The 24,899-nt window shown below is 44.4% G+C and overlaps 1 protein-coding gene across 5 annotated transcripts in view; it reads left to right on the forward strand.

The window, feature by feature from the left end:
* The window catches only part of NAALADL2 (N-acetylated alpha-linked acidic dipeptidase like 2), a 1,725,756-nt gene that overhangs the window by 1,646,704 nt on the left and 54,153 nt on the right, over nucleotides 1-24,899 (forward strand). Inside the window, exon 14 of one of the 5 annotated variants that reach the window (XM_073674925.1) lies at nucleotides 5,319-5,486. The exons of the other annotated variants lie outside the window; for them this stretch is intronic. Coding sequence (XP_073531026.1) covers nucleotides 5,319-5,454 — 136 coding nt within the window. The 3' untranslated portion in view covers nucleotides 5,455-5,486. The remainder of the gene's footprint in view (nucleotides 1-5,318; nucleotides 5,487-24,899) is intronic. 5 annotated transcript variants of the gene reach the window in all.

Below are 24,899 nucleotides of genomic sequence, written 5' to 3' on the forward strand. Positions count from 1 at the left end.
TCTGCAGACTCAACCATCTGTTCTACCTCACACTCAGACGGGCAGCTGGAGATTTGGGAGCTGTGAGGAAGCAAGTGCGATTTGGGTGACACCTTTGAGGACTGGAGTATTTGTGATGTTGAAGTTGATGTGGAGGAGAGCCCACTTAAAGGAGCACTTGATATCCGTTGAAGCACCTGCTGTTTTTGTGCCTCATCTGGAATTTGTAGCGATTGGCGTGGCCGTAAGAAAGGGATCTTATCACATTGTCCGCTAAAAGAAGTAGACATTTTAGTTTGGCTGGAAGATGGTCTTTCTTCTGCACCTACCCCACGGACACAACCTTTTTTCCCCTTCCCAACACGCCTATTCCCCTTTCCACCAGCAGCAGGCCTTTTTCCACTCATTTTGGTGGTTAACTAATTCACAATTCTGGAGTTGTTTGCACAAAAAAACAATGGATGGTAACCGAGCAGAGCTGAGTGGCCAAACTGTGGTATTAGGCCAAAACTATTGGCTGGGTTAGATGCAGAAAAAAATTATTTTTAATTTGCAACCTGATGGAGGTCAGTATAGATGGACGAATAGACCAAGTCCCACACACCGCTAGAAGCCCAAATATTTTTTCAGAGCTAGATGCAGAAAATTTTTTTATTCAATTTGCAACCTGATGGAGGTCAGTATAGATGGACTAATAGACCAAGTCCCACACACTGCTAGAAGCCCAAATATTTTTTCAGAGCTAGATGCAGAAAAAAATTATTTTTAATTTGCAACCTGATGGAGGTCAGTATAGATGGACTAATAGACCAAGTTCCACACACTGCTAGAAGCCGAAATATTTTTTCAGAGCTAGATGCAGAAAAAAATTATTTTTAATTTGCAACCTGATGGAGTTCAGTATAGATGGACTAATAGACCAAGTCCCACACGCCGCTAGAAGCCCAAATATTTTTTCAGAGCTAGATGCAGAAAAAAATTATTTTTAATTTGCAACCTGATGTAGGTCAGTATAGATGGACTAATAGACCAAGTCCCACACACTGCTAGAAGCCCAAATATTTTTTCAGAGCTAGATGCAGAAAAAAATTATTTTTAATTTGCAACCTGATGGAGGTCAGTATAGATGGACTAATAGACCAAGTCCCACACACCGCTAGAAGCCCAAATATTTTTTCAGAGCTAGATGCAGAAAAAAATTATTTTTAATTTGCAACCTGATGTAGGTCAGTATAGATGGACTAATAGACCAAGTCCCACACACTGCTAGAAGCCCAAATATTTTTTCAGAGCTAGATGCAGAAAAAAATTATTTTTAATTTGCAACCTGATGGAGGTCAGTATAGATGGACTAATAGACCAAGTCCCACACACCGCTAGAAGCCCAAATATTTTTTCAGAGCTAGATGCAGAAAAAAATTATTTTTAATTTGCAACCTGATGGAGGTCAGTATAGATGGACTAATAGACCAAGTCCCACACACTGCTAGAAGCCCAAATATTTTTTCAGAGCTAGATGCAGAAAAAAATTATTTTTAATTTGCAACCTGATGGAGGTCAGTATAGATGGACTAATAGACCAAGTCCCACACACTGCTAGAAGCCCAAATATTTTTTCAGAGCTAGATGCAGAAAAAAATTATTTTTAATTTGCAACCTGATGGAGGTCAGTATAGATGGACTAATAGACCAAGTCCCACACACCGCTAGAAGCCCAAATATTTTTTCAGAGCTAGATGCAGAAAAAAATTATTTTTAATTTGCAACCTGATGGAGGTCAGTATAGATGGACTAATAGACCAAGTCCCACACACCGCTAGAAGCCCAAATATTTTTTCAGAGCTAGATGCAGAAAAAAATTATTTTTAATTTGCAACCTGATGTAGGTCAGTATAGATGGACTAATAGACCAAGTCCCACACACTGCTAGAAGCCCAAATATTTTTTCAGAGGTAGATGCAGAAAAAAATTATTTTTAATTTGCAACCTGATGGAGATCAGTATAGATGGACTAATAGACCAAGTCCCACACACCGCTAGAAGCCCAAATATTTTTTCAGAGCTAGATGCAGAAAAAAATTATATTCAGTTTGCAACCTGATGGAGGTCAGTATAGATGGACTAATAGAATGATGCTATGCCCAAAAGATTTTACTTCACTAGGTGCAGTAAAAAAATTGGTATTCTATACACAGGTGTTATATCTTGCAACACAGATAGGCTACTCCACTGACTAACACACTCTGCAATAGGCCAAAAAGGATTAGCTTTGCTAGATTCAGCCAAATGCTGTGAAAAAAACTTGCACAGCACTGGCACAGACCTGCCTGGCAAAAACTGATAGGAACTCATGTAACCTAGTCCTGAAAAGGACTCCAATTACAATTAGTCTTTACTCCCACAACCTATCTATTTAAGAGCACAGACCTCCCTGATAAAAGTCGTAGGAAATGCTGTAACCTAGTCCTTAAAAGGACTGCAATCACAACTATTCCCTACTCCCAAGCTATCTGTATATTTGTGCGAAAATTGGCTTGAAATTAACAAGGTATAGCACACACAGCAACAGCGGTGCCGTCTAAAACGCAGCTGCAGCAGTGAGAAAATGGTGGCGACGGGGAAAATGGCTTGGTCTTATAGGGCAAGGACATGTGACATACACTGCCAATCACACATGCCCTTGCTTGTGTGAAAAAAAGCACTTCGCTCCGTGTGTGCGCTGCTGATAGGCTGACAGATTGCACATCCCCACTGCAAATGCGGGAAAGAGAAAAAAAAATGGAGATCTTCATTGTTCCTGCAGAGATCCATCCCCTGCCCCTCCCCCCGCCCCGCTGTACACTCAAACTGCGTATTAACATTAATTTTCATCATTACTGAGAAAAAATCCAGTTATGATTTTGGTGCACGAACAGTTATCGAACATAACCTCGAACAGCCGAATTTTTCTCAAATTGTTCGTGTTCGCCGACCGGCTCGAACACCGCCCAAAACAGCTCGAATTTGAGATTGGCGAACAGTTCGAGTAGAACAACGCTCATCTCTAGGTAATACCCACAGAGCTTCCCAGGCTACTAATAACAGCCCCCAGCTGAATACCCAGCCTTTACTAGCTATTAAAATGGGGACCCAAAAAAAATGACGTGGGGTCCCCCCTATTTTAATACCTAGCAAAGGCTAGGCAGACAGCTGGGGTCTGATATTAATAGCCCAGGAAGGGTGCCATGAATATTGGCCCCCTCCCAGGCTAGAAACACCAGCCGTCAGCCACCCCAGAAATGTGCATCCATAGGATGCGACAATTCTGGCACTTAGCCTCGCTCTTCCCACTGCCCTGTAGCGGTGACAGTGGGGTAATAGGGCTGGGGTTGATGTCAGCTTATAATGCCAGCTGACATCAAGCCCAGGTTAGTAATGGAGAGGCGTCTATAAGACACTCCCATTACTAACCCCATAGTCAAAGTTATAAAAAAAACACAAACACCCAGAATAAAGGCCTTTAATTAAAATAAAGACACAATTCTTTATTGCTCTAAATTAAACCATACTTACCATCATCCCATTCCAGCTGAAGCCAACGATCTCCTGCAATAAAAGTAAAATAATAAAGCAACATCATCCTTACCTTTCCATGGTTCCCACGACTGCTTCAGCTCTGCTACATTCACATGACAGGCTGGACCGCAGCAGAACGCTGCCATTCAGCTTGCCATGCTGCTGAGACTGAGAAGCGCAGGCATGCTTGCGCTCTGCAGTGTCTGACTGTGACGGCATAAAGATGAGCCGAGTTCATGTCCAATGAACTCAGCTCACCTCATGCACGTCACTGACAGCGTGGCAAAATTCTCCTGCGCATGCGGTGAGTGCAGGAGAATTTTCCCACGCTGTTAGTGACGTACATGAGGTGAGCTCATGTCCAATGAACTCAGCTCACCTCATGCATGTCAATGACAGCATGGGAAAATTCTCCTGCGCATGCGGTGGGTGCAGGAGAATTTTCCCACGCTGTCAGTGACATGCATGAGGTGAGTTCATGTCCAATGAACTCAGCTCACCTCATGCACGTCACTGACAGCGTGGGAAAATTCTCAGCGCTCGGCGCTTGAGCAGGAGAATTCTCCCGTGCTGGGATGCATTGATATGACAGGCTGGATCGCAGCTGAGCGCTGCCATCCAGCTTGTCATCCTCATTTTAATAGCTAGTAAAGGCTAGGTATTCTGCTGGGGGCTGATATTAGTAGCCTGGGAAGCTCCGTGGGTATTACCCCCTTCCCAGGCTTCAAACATCTGCCCCAGCCGTCTGCTTAACCTCTGCTAGAGACTAAAATTACGGGGAACCCTACGCCAATTTTTTTTTTAATAAATCCTTTATTTTAACACTAAATGACAAGTACAGTAATCAACACTGTCACTGTACTTCTTATATATGTGACTGACATGTTTCTATCTATCTAATCTATGTGTGATGCTCTCTTCTTTCTGTGATAAATTGTCAGGTACCGATGCTGAATTGCCGGCCGGCTTTTTTAAAGAGACAGGTGCATGAAAACACAAATATTTTTTTTAATAAATACTTTAACACTAAATGACAAGTACAGTAACCAACACTGTCACTGTACTTCTTATATATGTGACTGACATGTTTCTATCTATCAAATCTATGTGTGATGCTCTATTCCTTATTGTCTAAATTGTCAGGTACCGGTGTATGCCGCTGCTGAATTACCGGCCGGCTTTTTTAAAGAGAGTGTCTTCTGAGCAGTTTGTCAGCTTTTTGACACTTTTGAAGGTGTTTTCTATGTGTTTCTATGTGTTTTTGTTTGCCTGCCATTGGTTTTAACGGTGTTCGACGGTGTTCTAAGGTGTTCGACGAACAGTTCCATGAACATCCCGGTGTTCGACGAACCGAACCGAGCCTGAACACTACGGTGGTGGCTCAACACTAATCCAACCATGTCACTAAAATTTGATAACACTGTATGTTTTTTCATTTACTGTTCAGGATTTGTTGGAAATTATTGGCCTTTTTGTAGGTCATATGTTTGCATTCTAATAGGGTGGTCTAGGCATTACGTGTTTTAGAACTATTTTTGTTATTACCTGGCATCCTCTGCCTCTTGTTTTGATATTTCAAGAGGTAGTATTTGTCAATTTGGTTATAAACAGGATTTAATAGAAGATTGGTATCGAATTTTGGAGGTATTTACTATATACTTTTTTTAGAGATTTTTTAAGGGTTATATTTTAAGAGATACCTCGTGGCTGTTATATGTTGTTAATACTGAGGAAAATTGTCTGCCGTATGTTACGCAGATTATAGCTATTCTATTGTGATCTAGTAACTTACCCAACGTGGCAGGAGGACACGCAGAGCGAGGCCAGCAGCACAAAGGGGGAGGGAAGCAGAGTACCCCAACAAGCAGGAAGAAGCAGTGTGGTGGCCGCACACAGAAGGCGGGCAACAGTTCCCCATAACACCAACGCGAGGAACGTTGCCAGTACAACCGGTAGGTCTTCAAGAGTTCGGAATTTTTTTAAGGACTCTGCTGATAACCCCAAAAAGGCCATTTGTACCACCTGCCATGCCAGCATCAGCAGGGGTGACAAAACTATCAGCCTGACCACCACCAGCATGATCAGGCACATGGCAGCAAAGCACCCAACTTTGTGGGGCGAACCCCAGGGTCCACGACTAGTGGCAGCGGGTGTCACCACTGCTTCTACCTCTGTTGTGCGTGTAATAGAACCCCCTGTTGTGCGTGCAAGGCAATCCCATGTCCATACTGCATGCAAAGATGACCCCTACTTTCAGTCTTCACTTGTTATGGCAGTTTCTCAAGAAACAGCATCAACGTCCACGTCCCACCGCAGCGTTCAATTGTCCATATCCCAGACCTTTGAACGAAAGCACAAATTCGCAGCCAACGCCCCACAGGCCGCAGTCCTAAATTCGCACATTTCACGACTGCTTGCGTTGGAAATGCTGCCTTTTAGGCTGGTGGAGACAGAATCCCTCCGCAACCTTATGGCGGTTGCCGTCCCTCGGCACTCGGTCCCCAGCCGACACTATTTTGCCCGGTGTGCCATCCCCGCACTACACAAGCACGTGTCCCAAAACATCTGCCGTGCCCTCAATAACTCAGTTATTGGGAGAGTCACCTGACAACGGACACGTGGACAAGTGCTTGTGGCCAGGGACGGTACATCTCCCTGACTGCACACTGGGTAAACATAGTGGAAGCCGGGACCCAGCCGGACCTTGGGACGGAACACATTCTCCCCACACCGAGGAATGCGGACCCTATGTCAGTCAGAGTTGCCCCCACAGTGTACAGCTCCTGTGCATAATCCTCCTCCTCATGTTCAGCCTCCATCTCAGATATCACCACATCAGTTACAAGCTGGAAGCACTGTAGTACTGCCTCAGGCAAGCGTCAACAGGCTGTGCTGAAACTCATAAGCTAAGGTGATAAACCTCATACTGCTTGTGAGTTGTGGACAGCTGTGAAAGAGCAGGCAGATCTGTGGCTGAGACCGCTGAACCTACATCCAGTCATGGTCGTGTGTGACAATGGCTATAACCTGGTGGCTGCTCTGAGGTGAGGCGAGATCACACACATACCATGCCTGGCTCATGTGCTTAACCTCATGGTCCATCTGTTTCTTAAATCGTACCCCGAGTTGCCAGATCTGTTTGTCAAAGTACGCCGCCTGTCAGCTGATTTTCAGAAGTCTGCTACAGCTTCCGCCGCCCTTGCTGTGCTGCAGCAGCATTTGCAGCTTCCGGCACACCGACTGGTGTGTGATGTCCACACACGTTGGAACCCTACCCTCCATATATTGCAATGGATTTGTGAGCAGAAGAGAGCAGTTGTGGAGTACCAGCTGCAACAAGGCCGTCGATATTCAACTCAGACTCCACACATAAGACCTCCGGAGTGGACCTGGATGTCTGACATATGTACCATCTTGACAAACTTGGAGGAGTCCACCAAGATTGTGAGTGGCGATTACGCCATCATTAGCATCAGCAACCCACTTGTCTGTCTTTTGCAACACTCTCTGCAGAGAATTAAAGAGGAGGCATTGCAGCCAGAGTATGATGAGGTGTGTCAAGAAGCCGTAGCGGGCGATTACACACAGCCCAGCCTCATCTCATCCCAACGTGCATTGGGGTACAATAAGGGAATGGAGGAGGAGGAGGAAGAGCAGGAGCTGGTGTCATGCGCTGTAGACGGTAGTACCTGTACAACTGTCATACCGTCGGTTCAGCGTGGGTGGCCTGAGGACAGGGGGGATGAGGAGGAGGAGAGCATGGTCAGTCGTCATCTTGGTGATGACATGGAAGTATTGCCCGTTACCTGTCTGGCACGCAGGGCTGACTTTATGTTACGCTGCCTTAACCGTGACCCTCGCATCGTCAAAATGTTGGGTGACAGTCATTACTGGTTGATGACACTTTGAGACCCCCGCTACAAGGAGAACTTTCACTCTCTTATTCCTGAGATGGAGAGGTCTACAAAAATGTGGCAGTACCAGAAGGCCCTTGGTGCAGAACTGTTAAATTCCCATCTGAACACGCTAGCGGCAGAGGTCTCAGTTCATTGACAAACCAAGGCATACAGGCAAGAGAGACGCAACTCCAATCCAGCAGAGGCAGGGGAACACTGTCAACATTCTGGGACAGTTTTCTGAGAACCACCCAGCTAACAGGCCCTGAGGTGCGGGATACTCTCACAAGGAGTGGAAAGTTTCAAAAGATGGTGAGGGAGTACCTTGCCGACCGTACCAGTGTCCTCCGTGATTCCTCTGTGCCTTTTAATTATTGGGTATCCAAGCTGGACACTTGGAGTGAACTTGCTCTGTAGGCCTTGGAGGTCCTGGCCTGCCCTGCCGCCAGTGTGTTATAGGAGCATGTTTTTAGTGCCGCTGGGGGAATTATAACTGATAAGCGCACTCGCCTGTCAACTGACCATGCTGACAAGCTGACCCCTATCAAAATGAACAAGGGCTGGATTGGGCCAGACTTCTAATCACCACCAAATGACAGCAGAGTAACATAAAGTCAAATCCACTGTGTTATTTCGGGAGGTGTATTCCCATGCACAGCTTCACACCCACACATGGGTATACGCTTCCTCAATTCGGCTGTATTTTGCTCTTCTCCTTATCCTCAGCCTCCACCACCACTATACCACCAGGGTGACCGTGGTCCATGCTGCCAGCATTGCAATACATCCGTCCTAATTTTTGCCAGCTCTTGCTTGGAAGGCATAGGCAAAGACTATGGGAGACCCAATTCCCAATAAAGGGAATAATGTTTTGAATATGCTGTACTGCATGTCCCTTGTTTGCCTGCATTGCAAGTTCATTCGTCCTAATTTTTGACAGCTTTTGCTTGGAAGGCTTAGTCAAAGAATATGGGAGAACCCACTCCCCAATAATAGGAATAATGTTTTTAATATGCTGTACTTCATGGCTCTTGAAAGGGGAATTAAAACCGTCTTGAAAAGCTACTGTGACCTCCACGTCTCTTCCAAGGGGCATTAAACCGTCATGTTAAACCACTCGGAACTCCACGTCTCTTCCAAGGGGCATTAAAACCGTCTTGTTAAACCACTCTGACCTCCACGTCTCTTCCAAGGGGCATTAAAACCATCATGTTAAACCACTCTGAACTACACGTCTCTTCCAAGGGGCATTAAAACCATCTTGTTAAGCTACTGCGACCTCCACCACTCTTCAAAGGGGCTTTAAAACCATCTTGTTAAACTACTGCGACCTCCATTTCTCTTCCAAGGGGCATTAAAACCGTCTTGTTAAACGACTCTGACATCCACCTCTCTTCCAAAGGGCATTAAAATCGTCTTGTTAAGCTACTGTGACTTTCACCACTCTTCCAAGGGGCATTAAAACCATTTTGTTAAGCTACTGCGACCTCCACCACTCTTCCAAGGGTCATTGATATTGTCTTTTTATTCCAATGTGACCTCCACGTCTCTTCCGAGGGGCATTAAAACCATCTTGTTAAGCTGCTGTGACCTCCACGTCTCTTCCAAGTGGCATTAAAACTGTCTTGTTACACCACTCTGAACTCCACGTCTCTACCAAGGGGCATTAAAACTGTCCTGTTAAGCTACTGCGACCTCCACCAATCTTCCAAGGGGCTTTTAAACCATCTTGTTTAGCTATTTCGACCTCCTCGTCTCTTCCAAGGGGCCTTAAAACCGTCTTGTTAAACCACTCTGACCTCCACGTCTCTTCCAAGGGGCATTAAAACTGTCTTGTTAAACCAATCTGAACTACACGTCTCTTCCAAGGGGCATTGATATTGTATTTTTATTCCACTCTGACCTCCTTGTCTCTTCCAAGGGGCATTAAAACTGTCTTATTAAAACACTGACCTCCACGTCTCTTCCAAGGGGCATTAAAACTGTCTTGTTAAGCTACTGCGACCTCCACCACTATTGCAAGGGGCATTGATATTGTCTTTTTATTCCACTGTGACCTCAACGTCTCTTCCAAGGGGCATTAAAACCGTCATGTTAAGCTACTGCGACCTCCATCACTCTTCCAAGGGGCATTAAAACCATCTTGTTAAGCTACTGCGACCTCCACCACTATTGCAAGGGGCATTGATTTTGTCTTTTTATTCCACTGTGACCTCAACGTCTCTTCCAAGGGGCATTAAAACCGTCATGTTAAGCTACTGCGACCTCCACCACTCTACCAAGGGGCATTAAAACCGTATTCTTAAGCTACTGTGACATCCACGTCTTTTCCAAGGAGCATTAAAACAGTCTTCTTAAACCACTCTGAACTCCACGTCTCTTCCAAGGGGCATTAATATTGTCTTTTTATACCACTCTGACCTCCTTGTCTCTTCCGAGGGGCATTTAAACCGTCTTGTTAAGCTGCTGTGACCTCCACGTCTCTTCCAAGAGGCATTAACACCGTCTTTTTACACCACTCTGAACTCCACGTCTCTTCCAAGGGGCATTAAAACTGTCTTGTTAAGCTACTGTGACCTCCTCCTCTCTTCCAAGGGGCATTAAAAGCGCCTTGTTAAACCACTCAGATCTCCACGTCTCTTCGAAGGGGTCATTAAAACCATCTTGTTAAGCTACTGTGACCTTCACCACTCTTCCAAGGGGCATTGATTTTGTCTTTTTATTCAATGTGACCTCCACTTCTCTTCCAAGGGGCATTAAAACTGTTTTGTTAAACCACTCTGAACTACACGTCTCTTCCAAGAGGAATTGATATTGTCTTTTTATTCCACTCTGACCTCCTTGTCTCTTCCAAGGGGCTTTAAAACCGTCTTGTTTTGCTACTGTGACCTCCACCACTTTTCCAAGTGGCATTAAAACCGTTTTGTTAAGCTACTGTGACCTCCACCACTTTTCCAAGGGGCAATAAAACCGTCTTGTTAAGCTACTGTGACCTCCACCTCTCTTCCAATGGGCATTAAAACCGTCTTTTTAAACCACTCTGACCTCCACGTCTCTTCCAAGGGGCATCAAAACCGTCTTGTTAAGCTACTGTGACCTCCCCCACTTTTCCAAGGGGCATTAAAACCGTCTTGTTAATCCACTCTGACCTCCACGTCTCTTCCAAGGGGCATTAAAACCGTCTTTTTAAGCTACTGTGACCTCCACCACTTTTCCAATGGGCATTAAAACCGTTTTGTTAAGCTCCTGTGTCCTCCACCACTTTACCACGGGGCAATAAAACCATCTTGTTAAGCTCCTGTGACCTCCACGTCTCTTCGAAGGGGTCATTAAAACCATCTTGTTAAGCTACTGTGACCTTCACCACTCTTCCAAGGGGCATTAAAACCGTTTTGTTAAGCTACTGCACCTCCACCACTCTTCCAAGGGTCATTGATTTTGTCTTTTTATTCCAATGTGACCTCCACGTCTCTTCCGAGGGGCATTAAAACAGTCTTGTTAAGCTACTTCGATCTCCACCAATCTTCCAAGGGGCTTTAAACCGTCTTGTTTAGCTATTGCGACCTCCACGTCTCTTCCAAGGGGCATTAAAACCGTCTTGTTAAACCACTCTGAACTACACGTCTCTTCCAAGAGGAATTGATATTGTCTTTTTATTCCACTCTAACCTCCTTGTCTCTTCCAAGGGGCATTAAAACTGTCTTGTTAAACCACTCTGAACTCCACGTCTCTTCGAAGGGGCATTAAAACCGTCTTGTTAAACCACTCTGATCTCCAGGTTTCTTCCATGGGGCATTAAAACCGTCTTGTTAAACCACTCTGAACTCCACGTCTCTTCGAAGGGGCATTAAATTTGTTTTGTTAAGCTACTGCGACCTCCACCAGTCTTCCACGCGGCTTTAAATCCATCTTTTTAAACTACTACAACCTCCATGTCTCTTCCAAGGGGCATTAAAACCGCCTAGTTAAGCTACTGTAACCTCCACCACTCCTCCAAGGGGCATTAAAACCATCTTGTTAAGCTACTGATACCTCCACCACTCTTCCAAGGGGCATTAAAACCGTCTTGTTAAGCTCCTGTGTCCTCCAGCACTTTACCAAGGGGCAATAAAACCATCTTGTTAAGCTCTTGTGACCTCCACGTCTCTTCCAAGGGGCATTAAAACGGGTACTAAGGGAACTAAGTAATGTGATAGACAGACCGTTATATCTTATATTTAAGGACTCTGTTGAGACTGGGTCTGTACCACTTGATTGGCGACAGGCGAATGTAGTGCCAATATTCAAAAAGGGAGCGAAAAGTGACGCCGGAAACTATCGGCCGGTGAGTCTGACGTCCGTTGTGGGCAAAATTTTTGAAAGCTTCATTAAAGAGGCAATTACGGAGCATCTTGATGCTAATAATCTTTTAATCCCGAACCAACATGGATTCATGAGGAATCGCTCCTGCCAAACAAACCTGATTGACTTCTACGAGGAGGTTAGCTCTCGATTACATCAGGGGGAACCAGTGGATGTCGTGTATCTTCTTAAGCTACTGTGACCACCACGTCTTTTCCAAGGAGCATTAAAACAGTCTTCTTAAACCACTCTGAACTCCACGTCTCTTCCAAGGGTCATTAATATTGTCTTTTAATTCCGCTCTGACCTCCTTGTCTCTTCCAAGGGGCATTAAAACCATCTTGTTAAGCTACTGCGACCTCCACTACTCTTCAAAGGGGCTTTAAAACCTTCTTGTTTAACAACTCTGACCTCCACCAATTTTCCAAGGGTAATTGATGTATTCTTTTTATTCCAATGTGACCTCCACGTCTCTTCCGAGGGGCATTAAAACCATCTTGTTAAGCTGCTGTGACCTCCACGTCTCTTCCAAGTGGCATTAAAACCGTCTTGTTACACCACTCTGAACTCACGTCTCTTCCAAGGGGCATTAAAACTGTCTCGTTAAGCTACTGCGACCTCCACCAATCTTCCAAGGGGCTTTAAAACTGTCTTGTTTAGTTATTGCGACATACTCGTCTCTTCCAAGGGGGATTAAAACCGTCTTGTTAAACCATTCTGACCTCCACGTCTCTTCCAACGGGCATTGATATTGTCTTTTTATTCCACTCTGACCTCCTTGTCTCTTCCAAGGGGCATTAAAACCGTTTTGTTAAACCACTCTGAACTACACGTCTCTTCCAAGGGGCATTAAAACGTCTTGTTAAACCATTCTGAACTCCACTTCTCTTCCAAGGGGCATTAAAACTGTCTTGTTAAAACACTCTGACCTCCACGTCTCTTCGAACGGGCATTAAAACCGTCTTGTTAAGCTACTGCGACCTCCACCACTCTTCAAAGCGGCTTTAAAACCATCTTGTTAAACTACTGCGACCTCCACGTCTCTTCCAAGGGGCATTAAAACCGTCTTGTTAAACCACTCTGAACTCCACGCCTCTTCGAAGGGGCATTAAAACCGTCTTGTTAAGCTACTGTGACCTTCACCACTCTTCCAAGGGGCATTAAAACCATTTTGTTAAGCTACTGCGACCTCCACCACTCTTCAAAGGGGCATTGATATTGTCTTTTTATTCCAATGTGACCTCCACGTCTCTTCCGAGGGGCATTAAAACCATGTTGTTAAGCTGCTGTAACGGACACGTCTCTTCCAAGTGGCATTAAATCCGCCTTGTTACACCACTCTGAACTCCACGTCTCTTCCAAGGGACATTAAAACTGTCTTGTTAAGCTACTGCGACCTCCACCACAATTGCAAGGTGCATTGATATTGTCTTTTTATTCCACTTTGACCTCCACGTCTCTTTCAAGTGGCATTAAAACCATCTTGTTAAGCAACTGTGACCACCAAGTCACTTCAAAGAGGCATTAGTACCATCTTGTTAAGCTACAGCAACCTACAGCAACCTCCAGCACTCTTCCGTATATAAATAGTAAAAGGATTAAATCGGATAATATTGGACCGATAAAAAGTGAGGAAGGCAAAATCATAGAGAAAGATGAGGATAAAGCTAATCTATTAAATTATTTTTTTTCGACAACTTTCACAAAGGAAATAGAACTAACAGGAGAAATGAGAAGTGACAAGCTTAATCCTCCACTAAGTATGACTAATCTAACCCAAGTTGAGGTACAGAAACGCCTCAGTAACATTAAAATAAACAAATCACCAGGACCTGATGGCATACACCCACGGGTACTAAGGGAACTAAGTAATGTGATAGACAGACCGTTATATCTTATATTTAAGGACTCTGTTGAGACTGGGTCTGTACCACTTGATTGGCGACAGGCGAATGTAGTGCCAATATTCAAAAAGGGAGCGAAAAGTGACGCCGGAAACTATCGGCCGGTGAGTCTGACGTCCGTTGTGGGCAAAATTTTTGAAAGCTTCATTAAAGAGGCAATTACGGAGCATCTTGATGCTAATAATCTTTTAATCCCGAACCAACATGGATTCATGAGGAATCGCTCCTGCCAAACAAACCTGATTGACTTCTACGAGGAGGTTAGATCTCGATTAGATCAGGGGGAACCAGTGGATGTCATGTATCTCGACTTCTCAAAAGCGTTCGATAGCGTGCCACATAATAGGTTGGTATACAAAATGAGAATGATGGGGCTGGGGGAAAATGTCTGCAAGTGGGTAGCTAACTGGCTAAAGGATAGAAGGCAGAGGGTGGTTATAAATGGAATATTCTCAGATTGGGTAAGCGTCACTAGTGGGGTACCACAGGGGTCTGTACTAGGCCCAATGTTATTTAATATCTTTATTAACGACATAGTCAATGGGATAAATAGTAAAATATCAATATTTGCAGATGACACAATGTTATGTAAAACAATTAATACAAAAGAGGACAGTGCAGACCTACAGAGGGATTTGGATAAGCTGGGTAGGTGGAGCATTAAGTGGCAAATGAGGTTTAATGAGGAGAAATGTAAGGTCATACATATGGGAAGGAAAAATGGAAGTCACCAGTACTCACTGAATGGGAAATCATTGGGGAATTCAGAGATGGAGAAGGACTTGGGCATCTTGATTGATAGCAAACTAAATTGGAGTGCCCAAAGTCAGGCCGCTGCTGTAAAGGCAAACAGGGTAATGGGATGTATCAGAAGAGGTATAGCTGCAAAGTATGAGAACATTGTTCTTCCACTGTACAAAGCACTGGTCAGACCACACTTGGAATACTGTGCTCAGTTAATGGCCCCAATATATAGAAAGGATATAAATGAGCTTGAAAAGGTACAAAGGAGGGCAACAAAATTAATAAAGGGAATGGAGGGACTGCAATACCCAGAGATGTTGGAAAAACTAGGACTATTCAGCCTGGAAAAGAGAAGGTTGAGGGGGGACATAATAAATGTGTACAAATATGTTAGGGGATAGTAAAGAGATCTTGCCCGGGATTTGTTCAAAAGGAGGGATATTACGGCAACAAGAGGGCATTCGCTAAGACTGGAAGAGAAAAGGTTTCAGCACCAGCATAGGAAGGGTTTCTTTACGGTAAGAGCAGTGAGAATATGGAATTCTCTGAGTGAGGAGACGGTGATGTCAGATTCACTACAACAGTTCAAGCGGGGACTGGATGCATTTCTAGATACCAGGCAGATTTCAGCATATACTTAAAAATAAAATAAAATAGTAGGTTGATACAGGGATTTATTCTGACTGCTGGGTTCAGAGTCGGGAGGGAATTTTTCCTCAGGTGAAGATTGGCTAAATCATTTGGGGTTTTTGCCCTCCTCTGGATCAACTTTAGCAATTACAGAACTAACAAGTCGAACTTGATGGACGCAAGTCTTTATTCGGCTTTACAAACTATGTTACTATCTATTAAATCTGTCTTGTGAAGCTACTGTGACCTCCACGTTTCTTCCAAGGTGCATTAAAACCATCTTGTTAAGCTACTGCGACCTCCACCACTCTTCCAAGGGGCATTAAAACCGTCTTGTTAAACTACTGTGACCTCCACCACTCTTCCAAGGGGCATTAAAACCGTCTTGTTAAGCTACTTCGACCTCCACCACTATTGCAAGGGTCATTGATTTTGTCTTTTTATTCCACTGTGACCTCAACGTCTCTTCCAAGGGGCATTAAAACAGTCATGTTAAGCTACTGCAACCTCCACTACTCTACCAAGGGGCATTAAAACCGTCTTCTTAAGCTACTGTAACCACCACGTCTTTTCCAAGGAGCATTAAAACAGTCTTCTTAAACCACTCTGAACTCCACGTCTCTTCCAAGGGTCATTAATATTGTCTTTTTATTCCGCTCTGACCTCCTTGTCTCTTCCAAGGGGCATTAAAACAGTCTTGTTAAACCATTCTGAACTCCACGTCTCTTCCAAGGGGCATTAAAACCGTCTTGTTAAAACACTCTGACCTCCACGTCTCTTCGAAGGGGCATTAAAACTGTCTTGTTAAGCTACTGTGACCTCCACTACTCTTCAAAGGGGCTTTAAAACCTTCTTGTTTAACAACTCTGACCTCCACCAATCTTCCAAGGGTCATTGATGTATTCTTTTTATTCCAATGTGACCTCCACGTCTCTTCCGAGGGGCATTAAAACCATCTTGTTAAGCTGCTGTGACCTCCACGTCTCTTCCAAGTGGCATTAAAACCATCATGTTAAGCTACTGCGACCTCCACTACTCTACCAAGGGGCAATAAAACCGTCTTCTTAAGCTACTGTGAACACCACGTCTTTTCCAAGTGGCATTAAAACCGTCTTGTTACACCACTCTGAACTCACGTCTCTTCCAAGTGGCTTTAAAACCGTCTTGTTTAGCTATTGCGACATACTCGTCTCTTCCAAGGGGGATTAAAACCGTCTTGTTAAACCATTCTGACCTCCACGTCTCTTCCAAGGGGCATTAAAACCGTCTTGTTAAACCACTCTGAACTACACGTCTCTTCCAACGGGCATTGATATTGTCTTTTTATTCCACTCTGACCTCCTTGTCTCTTCCAAGGGGCATTAAAACCGTTTTGTTAAAACATTCTGAACTCCACGTCTGTTCCAAGGGGCTTTAAAACCATCTTGTTAAATTACTGCGACCTCCACTTCTCTTGCAAGGGGCATTAAAACCGTCTTATTAAACGACTCTGACCTCCACCTCTCTTCCAAGGGGCATTAAAACCGATTTGTTAAGCTACTGCACCTCCACCACTCTTCCAAGGGTCATTGATATTATCTTTTTATTCCAACGAGACCTCCATGTCTCATCCGAGGGTCATTAAAACCGTCTTGTTAAGCTGCTGTGACCTCTACGTCTCTTAAAATTGGCCTTAAAACCGTCTTGTTACACCACTCTGAACTCCACGTCTTTTCCAAGGGCATTAAAACTGTCTTGTTAAGCTACTGCGACCTCCATCAATCTTCCAAGGGGCTTTAAAACCGTCTTGTTTAGCTATTGACACATCCTCGTCTCTTCCAAAGGGCATTAAAACCGTCGGGTTAAACCACTCTGACCTCCACGTCTCTTCGAAGGGGCATTAAAACCGTCTTGTTAAGCTACTGTGACCTTCACCACTCTTCCAAGGGGCATTAAAACCGTTTTGTTAAGCTACTGCACCTCCACCACTCTTCCAAGTGTCATTGATATTGTCTTTTTATTCCAATGTGACCTCCACGTCTCATCCGAGGGGCATTAAAACCGTCTTGTTAAGCTGCTGTGACCTCCACGTCTCTTCCAAGTGGCATTAAAACCGTCTTGTTACACCACTGTGAACTCCACGTCTCTTCCAAGGGGCATTAAAACTGTCTTGTTAACCTACTGCGACCTACACCAATCTTCCAAGGGGCTTTAAAACCGTCTTGTTAAACCACTCTGAACTACACGTCTCTTCCAAGAGGCATTGATATTGTCTTTTTATTCCACTCTGACCTCCTTGTCTCTTCAAAGGGGCATTAATAACGTCTTGATAAACCATTCTGAATTCCACGTCTCTTCCAAGGGGCACTAAAACTGTCTTGTTAAAACACTCTGACCTCCACGTCTCTTCAAAGGGGCATTAAAACCATCTTGTTAAGCTACTGCGACCTCCACCACTCTTCAAAGGGGCTTTAAAACCATCTTGGTAAACCACTCTGAACTTCATGTCTCTTCGAAGGGGCGCTAAAACCATCTTGTTAAACTAATGCGACCTCCACTTCTCTTCCAAGGGGCATTAAAACCGTCTTGGTAAACCACTCTGAACTTCATGTCTCTTCGAAGGGGCGCTAAAACCATCATGTTAAACTAATGCGACCTCCACCACTCTTCCAAGGGGCATTGATATTGTCTTTTTATTCCAATGTGACCTCAACGTCTCTTCCGAGGGGCATTAAAACTATATTGTTAAGCTGCTGTGACCGACACATCTCTTCCAAGGGGCATTAATACTGTCTTGTCAAGCTACTGCGACCTCCACCACTATTGAAAGGTGCATTGATATTTTCTTTTTATTCCACTGTGACCTCCACGCCTCTTTTAAGTGGCATTAAAACCATCTTGTTAAGCAACTGTGACATCCAAGTCTCTTCCAAGGGGCATTAGTACCGTCTTGTTAAGCTACTGCAACCTCCACCACTCTTCCAAGGGGCATTAAAACCATCATGTTAAGCTACTGCGACCTCCTCCACTCTATCAAGGGGCACTAAAACCGTCTTGTTAAGCTACTGTGACCTTTAACACTCTACCAAGGGGCATTAAAACCGTTATGTTAAGCTACTGCGACCTCCACGTCTTTTCCAAGGAGCATTTAAACCGTCTTGTTAAACCACTCTGACCTCCATGTCTCATCCAAGGGGCATTAAAACCGTCTTGTTAAACCACTCTGAACTACACGTCGCTTTCAAGGGGCATTGATATTTTCTTTTTATTCCTCTCTGACCTTCACGTTTCTTCCAAGGGGCATTAAAAACGGCTTGTTAAACCACTCTGAACTCCACGTCTCTTCGAATGGGCATTAAAACCATCTTGTTAAACCACTCTGACCTCCACGTCTCTTCGAAGGAGCATTAAAACCGTCTTGTTAAACTACTGCAACCTCCACGTCTCTTCCAAGCGGCATTAAAACCACCTAGTTAAGCTACTGTGACCTTCACCACTCCTCCAAGGGGCATTAAAACCATCTTTTTAAGCTACTGCTACCTCCACCACTCTTCCAAGGGGCATTAAAACAGTCTTGTTAAGCTACTGTGTCCTGCACCACCACTTTACCAAGGGGCAATAAAACCATCTTGTTAAGCTACTGTGACCTCCTCGTCTCTTATAATGGGCATTAAAACCGTCTTGTTAAACCACTCTGACCTCCACGTCTCTTCCAAGGGGCATTAAAACCATCTTGTTAAGCTACTGTGACCTCCACGTCTCTTCCAAGGGGCATTAAAACCATCTTTTTAAGCTACTGTGACCTCCACGTCTCCTCCAATGGGCATTAAAACCGTCTTTTTAAACCACTCTGACCTCCACGTCTTTTCCAAGGGGCATTAAAACCGTCTTGTTAAACCACTCTGACCTCCACGTCTCTTCCAATGGGCATTAAAACCGTCTTGTTAAACCACTCTGAACTCCACGTCTCTTCCAAGGGGCATTGATATTGTCTTTTTATTACTCTCTGACCTTCACGTCTCTTCCAATAGGCATTAAACCTGTCTTGTTAAACCACTCTGACCTCCACGTCTCTTCCAAGGGGCATTAAAACCATCTTGTTAAGCTACTGCAACCTCCACGACTTTTCCAAGGGGCATTAAAACCGTCTTGTTAAGCTACTGTGACCTCCCCCACTTTTCCAAGGGGCATTAAAACCATATTGTTAAGCTACTGTGACCTCCACTTCTCTTCCAATGGGCATTAAAACCGTCTTGTTAAACCACTCTGACCTCCACGTCTCTTCCAACGGGCATTAAAACCGTCTTGATAAGCTACTGTGACATTCATTACTCTTCCAAGAGGCTTTAAAAACGTCTTGTTAAGCTACTGCGACCTCCACTTCTATTCCAAGGGGCATTAAAACAGTCTTATTAAGCTACTGTGACATTCATTACTCTTCCAAGGGGCATTAAAATCGTCTTGTTAAGCTACTGCGACCTCCACCACTCTTCCAAGGGGCATTGATATTGTCTTTTTATTCCACTGTGACCTCCACGTCTCTTCCAAGGGGCATTAAAACCATCTTGTTAAGTTACTGCGACCTCCACAACTCTTCCAAGGGGCATTAAAACCGTCTTGTTAAGCTACTGTGACCTCCACGTCTCTTCCAAAGGGCATTAAAACCGTCTTGATAAACCTCTCTGACCTCCACGTCTCTTTCAAGGGACATTAAATCCGTCTTGATAAACCTCTCTGACCTCCACGTCTCTTCCAAGGGGCATTAAAACCGTGTTATTAAACCACTCTGATTCCACGTCTCTTCCAAGGGGCATTGAAATTGTCTTTTTTTTCCACTCTGACCTCTACGTCTGTTCCAAGGGGCATTAAAACAGTCTTGTTACGCTACTGCAACCTCCACCAGTCTTCCAAGCAGCTTTAAATTCGTCTTGTTAAGCTACTGCGACCTCCACATCTCTTCCAAGTGACATTAAAACAACCTAGTTAAGCTACTGTGACCTCCACCACTCTTCCAAGGGGCATTAAAACCGTCTTTCTAAGCTACTGCGACCTCCACGTCTCTTCCAAGGGGCATTAAAACCGTCTTGTTAAGCTACTGTGACCTCCACGTCTCTTCCAAGGGGCATTAAAACAGTCTTGTTAAGCTAGTGTGACCTCCACCCCTTTTCCAAGGGGCATTAAAACTGTCTTGTTAAGCTACTGTGACCTCCACGTCTCTTCCAATGGGCATTAAAACCATCTTGTTAAACCACTCTGACCTCCACGTCTCTTCCAACGGGCATTAAAACCGTCTTGTTAAACCAGTCTGAACTCCACGTCTCTTCTAAGGGGCATTGATATTTTTTTTTTATTCCTCTCTGACCTTCACGTCTCTTCCAAGTGACATTAAAACCTACTTGTTAAACCACTCTGACCTCCATGTCTCTTCCAAGGGGAATTAAAACCGACTTGATAAGCCACTCTGAACTCCACGTCTCTTCGAAGGGGCATTAAAACCTTCTTGTTAAGCTACTGTGACCTCCACCACTCTTCAATGTGGCTTTAAAACCGTCTTGTTAAGCTACTGCAACCTCCACGTCTCTTCCAAGGGGCATTAAAACCGTCTTGTTAAGCTACTGTGACCTCCATCACTCTTCCAAGGGGCATTAAATCCGTCTTGTTAAGCTACTGCGACCTCCACCACTCTTCCAAGGGGCATTGATATTGTCTTTTTATTCCACTGTGACCTCCACGTCTCTTCCAAGGGGCATTAAAACCGTCTTGTTAAGCTACTGTGACCTCCACGTCTCTTCCAAGGGGCATTAAAACCGTCTTGTTAAGCTACTTCGACCTCCACCACTCTTCCAAGTGGCATTAAATCCGTCTTGTTAAGCTACTGTGACCTCCACGTCTCTTCCAAGGGGCATAAAACCATCTTTTAAACCACGCGGACATCCACGTCTCTTCCAAGGGGCATTAAAACCGTCTTGTTAAACCACTCTGAACTCCATGTCTTTTCCAAGGGGCATTGATATTGTCTTTTTATTCCACTCTGACCTCCACATCTCTTCCAAGGGGCATTAAAACCGTCTTGTTAAACCACTGTGTACTCAACGTCTCTTCCAAGGGGCATTCAAACTGTCTTGTTAAACCACTCTGACCTCCACGTCTCTTCCAATTGGCATTAAAACTGTCTTGTTAAGCTACTGTGATCTCCACCACTCTTCCAAGGGGCATTAAAAACGACTGGTTAAACCACTATGAAGTCCACCGCTCTTCCAAGGGACGTTGAAATGTTGTTTTTAATTAACTCTAACCTCCACGACTCTTTCAACGGGCATTTCATTTCCTCCTAATTTTAGTCAGCTTTTGCTTTTAAATGCATAGGCGAACACTAAGGGAGACTAACTCCCCAATAATGGGTAGAAGGTTTTTAGTATGCTGTAATCCATGTCAATTTCAAGGGGCATTGCAGTTCCTCATAATTTTTGAAAAGCCTTCCATTCACTGCTTAGGCCAACAGTGTTCGGGAAACCCAGTTGCTATAAATTTAAAAAACGGTTTAGTTAAGGCCCTCTGACCTCCATGTCACTTCCAAGGGGCATTGGAGTGTCTCGAAATTTTTGGTAGGCATTGCACTCACTGCATGCCCTAGAACTGTTTAGCAAAACCGCTCCTTTGGGTACAGAAACATATCCTACAAGACATATGTGATTGACTGGCCTGATATTGATGTGAATGGTCCCTGTTCCTCCTGCTCTTTCTCCTTTGCCACCACCTCATCCATCATACATCACCTGAAGCTTTGTTTTAACGGGAGTCATAGAACTGGGATAGTAGCAGGAACACATCCAGCAATCCATGGAGGAGGTAGGATATGCGCCAAAACGCTGACCACCTCAGGCCTAGCCACTACTACATACATGCTCTTGCATTCTAAGGAACAGAAAGCAAAGGAGATGGATGGCCTTATGATCATGAATAATTTACTCGTTGTGTAGGAGGCCGACCACTGCTGCTGTCTACCTTCTGAACTTTGTGTTGAAGTCTGATTGACCCCGGACCCGCAATCCTCTATGTCTCGAGGACGTGTTGCATCCCAGTGTCCAACTGTGTCCCGGCTTCCACAATATTAACCCAGTGTGATGGCATCAGTCAGATGGACCATCCCTGGCCACATTCACTTGTCCACGTGTTTGTGGTTAGGCTGTCCTTCAAATAGGGGCGGCTGGGGACCTTTTATGGACACTTGGCCACCCTTAGGTGGCTTGGGACCGTGTGTGGGCACCCGGCCACCGGGAGGCTGGGGACCGAGTATGGACACCCGGCCGCACCCTGGCGGCTGGGGACCTAGTGTGGACACCTTGCCACTGGGCGGCTGGGGACTGAGTATGGATACCAGGCCACCGACGCAGCCATGATGTGGTGGCCAGATTACGCCTCCACATGCCTAAAAGGCCCAATTTCAAGTGCAAGCAAGCAAACAGTATGGTACTGCAGCCTGGGGGTGGGTGGGTGTCAGGCTGCATACTTGCGCTTGCATTGCAAGGAATGGGGGAGGTACAATTGAACACTGCCCTGGGACAAAGACTTGCAAGTCTGATGCGACAAGAATCACTTCTGATGGGCACACTTTTAGGCAGTGACCTGGGTGTCAGAGATGCTTCCAGGGGTCTTCCCATGCTGTTGCCATGTCTTTTCAGCACTGTATTCATGTGTCACACAGCACATAAGGTTGTAAAATGTTAAAATTACATTTCCCGGTGAATGCATTTGTCATGGTTGAAAGCAATATAAAAGTGCAAAAATACATAAAAAATGCTACTTGTGAACATAGTCCAAGGTGTGGAGGAGTATTTTTGTTTTTGGTTATTTATTTTACCTTATACACAAGTCTTTACCCTGGAAAGGATGTTCCTTAACATATTTCACAGGAAAGTAGTTTCAGTTTAGTTTTTGAACGTTTTATTGTGAGCCCGTAAAAGCGGCTTAATACCTCTGACCATGTTGTTGACAGCAGTGACCTGGGGGCGATCCCCATGCTATCCCCATGTCATTTCAACACTGTCACTATCGTTTTGGGCACTTGTAAGGCTTTCTACAGACTTCCGGGGGTTCTGCCACAAAAATGCTCGGGTCTCCCATAGATTAACATTGGGCTAGTTGCTCGGGTCGAGCACCCGAATATCACGGTGAACTTGGCCCAAGCTTCGAGCACCCGAGCATTTTAATACTCGCTCAACACTAATGTTTATCAATCCTGTGATTTTCAGAATATCATAACTTTTCCTTCTTGGTGTTACAATTTCAATATTAAAGGGGTGGTCCAGCACCTAAAATGTATATTCTAAATATCCATTCTTTCACCCTAAACACTGTTGTAATTTGCTTTATTGCATAACATCCTACACACTTCCCTCTCTATATAATCTTTAAATGTGTTTTTTCACTGTTGTTCCTGTGACATTTTGTTTGAGAGAAGTCTCAAAAATGACATCATAAAACGCTAAGACTTCATGCACTCCCTTCAATGTCCATCGCCTCTCTTGGAACAGGATGTCATCAGGGAGCAGCGCTGCTGTTACTCACTAGTTCCTTGTGTCACTGCCCCCTCTGAAGACACCTTGGATTCTGGGTGATGGACGCTGTTGGAAATCTTTAGAGCAGTGCTGGCACTGCTTCTGTCTTCTAGCGCCATTCTCAAATGAATCGTCATCAGGGGGCAGTGCTGGTGTCACTCACTCTTTTTAACACCACTCTCAAAAGAGTTGATAGGAAGGCGCAGTGATTTAAGCAGTGAGTGACACCAGCACTACCCCCTGAAGATGACTCATTTGAGGGCGATGCTAGAAGCGGTGGAGCAGCGCTGGTGTAACTCACTGCTTACATCTCTGCCCTCTGGAAAGTCTTCTTTCCATTAGAAGCTATGGTAAAGGTGGAGATAGAAGCAGAGTGCTGCTGCTGCACTCAAATCTGCCAATCTTCCATCATCCAGCATCCAGGATGTCTTGAGAGGGGACACAGATGCAAGAAACTAGTGAGTAACTGCAGCATTGCCCCTGTTCTGTCTTATTCCAGGAGGGGAGAATGCTGCTGTGGGGAGTGAAGCCCCAGCCTCCTGTGAAGTCATGTTTTAGACTCCTCTCAAATGAAACATCGCAGAAAGTACAGTAAAAAAACACATTTAGGGATTAGGTAGATAGAGAAAAGTGTAGGTTATTGTGTAATAAAGCTCATTACTAGTGTTGATCGTTACCTTCCGATATCGGGAAATATCGGATCGGATTGGATCGGACCGATACCCAAAAAGTATCGGATATCGCAGATTCCGATACCGGAAACCAATGCAAGTCAATGGGACAGAAATATCAGAATGAAAATAAACCCTTTCTTTCCTTGTAGGTTAATTCTACATGAAGGAAAACAACTAAGAATAATGTAGAATGTATTGGGGGAGGTGGGGGAGACAATAAAGGCATAGAGGTTTAGCCCAATCAAATGGAATAGCAGGAATTAATATTTTTTAAGACGTTCTGAGTTATTATTATTATTATTATTATTTATTATTATATGGAGTTATGGAAAAATTGACTATGTTAAGTATTTTTATATTTTGTCAGATATTTATGTTTCACTACTTCCATGCTCTTCACCTTCTTTTTTACTTCTCCCATACTTTCTCCTTCATCATCCTCAGCATCAGCATCTTTTTCATCAACTTCTTCACCTTCTTCATCTTCTTCTTCTTCACCTTCTTCGTATTATTCTTTTTTTCTACATTCTTCATTTTCTTCTTATTCAACTATTATTCTTCTTCATATTCTACTTCTTCATCTTATTCATATTCTTCTTCTTCATCATATTCTTATTTGTGACAGGCATTCCTGCAGTT

The sequence above is a fragment of the Phyllobates terribilis genome, unplaced genomic scaffold, assembly GCF_046119375.1.
Source record: "Phyllobates terribilis strain yellow unplaced genomic scaffold, ASM4611937v1 Scaffold_3__8_contigs__length_932513732, whole genome shotgun sequence".
Classification (NCBI taxonomy): domain Eukaryota; kingdom Metazoa; phylum Chordata; class Amphibia; order Anura; family Dendrobatidae; genus Phyllobates; species Phyllobates terribilis.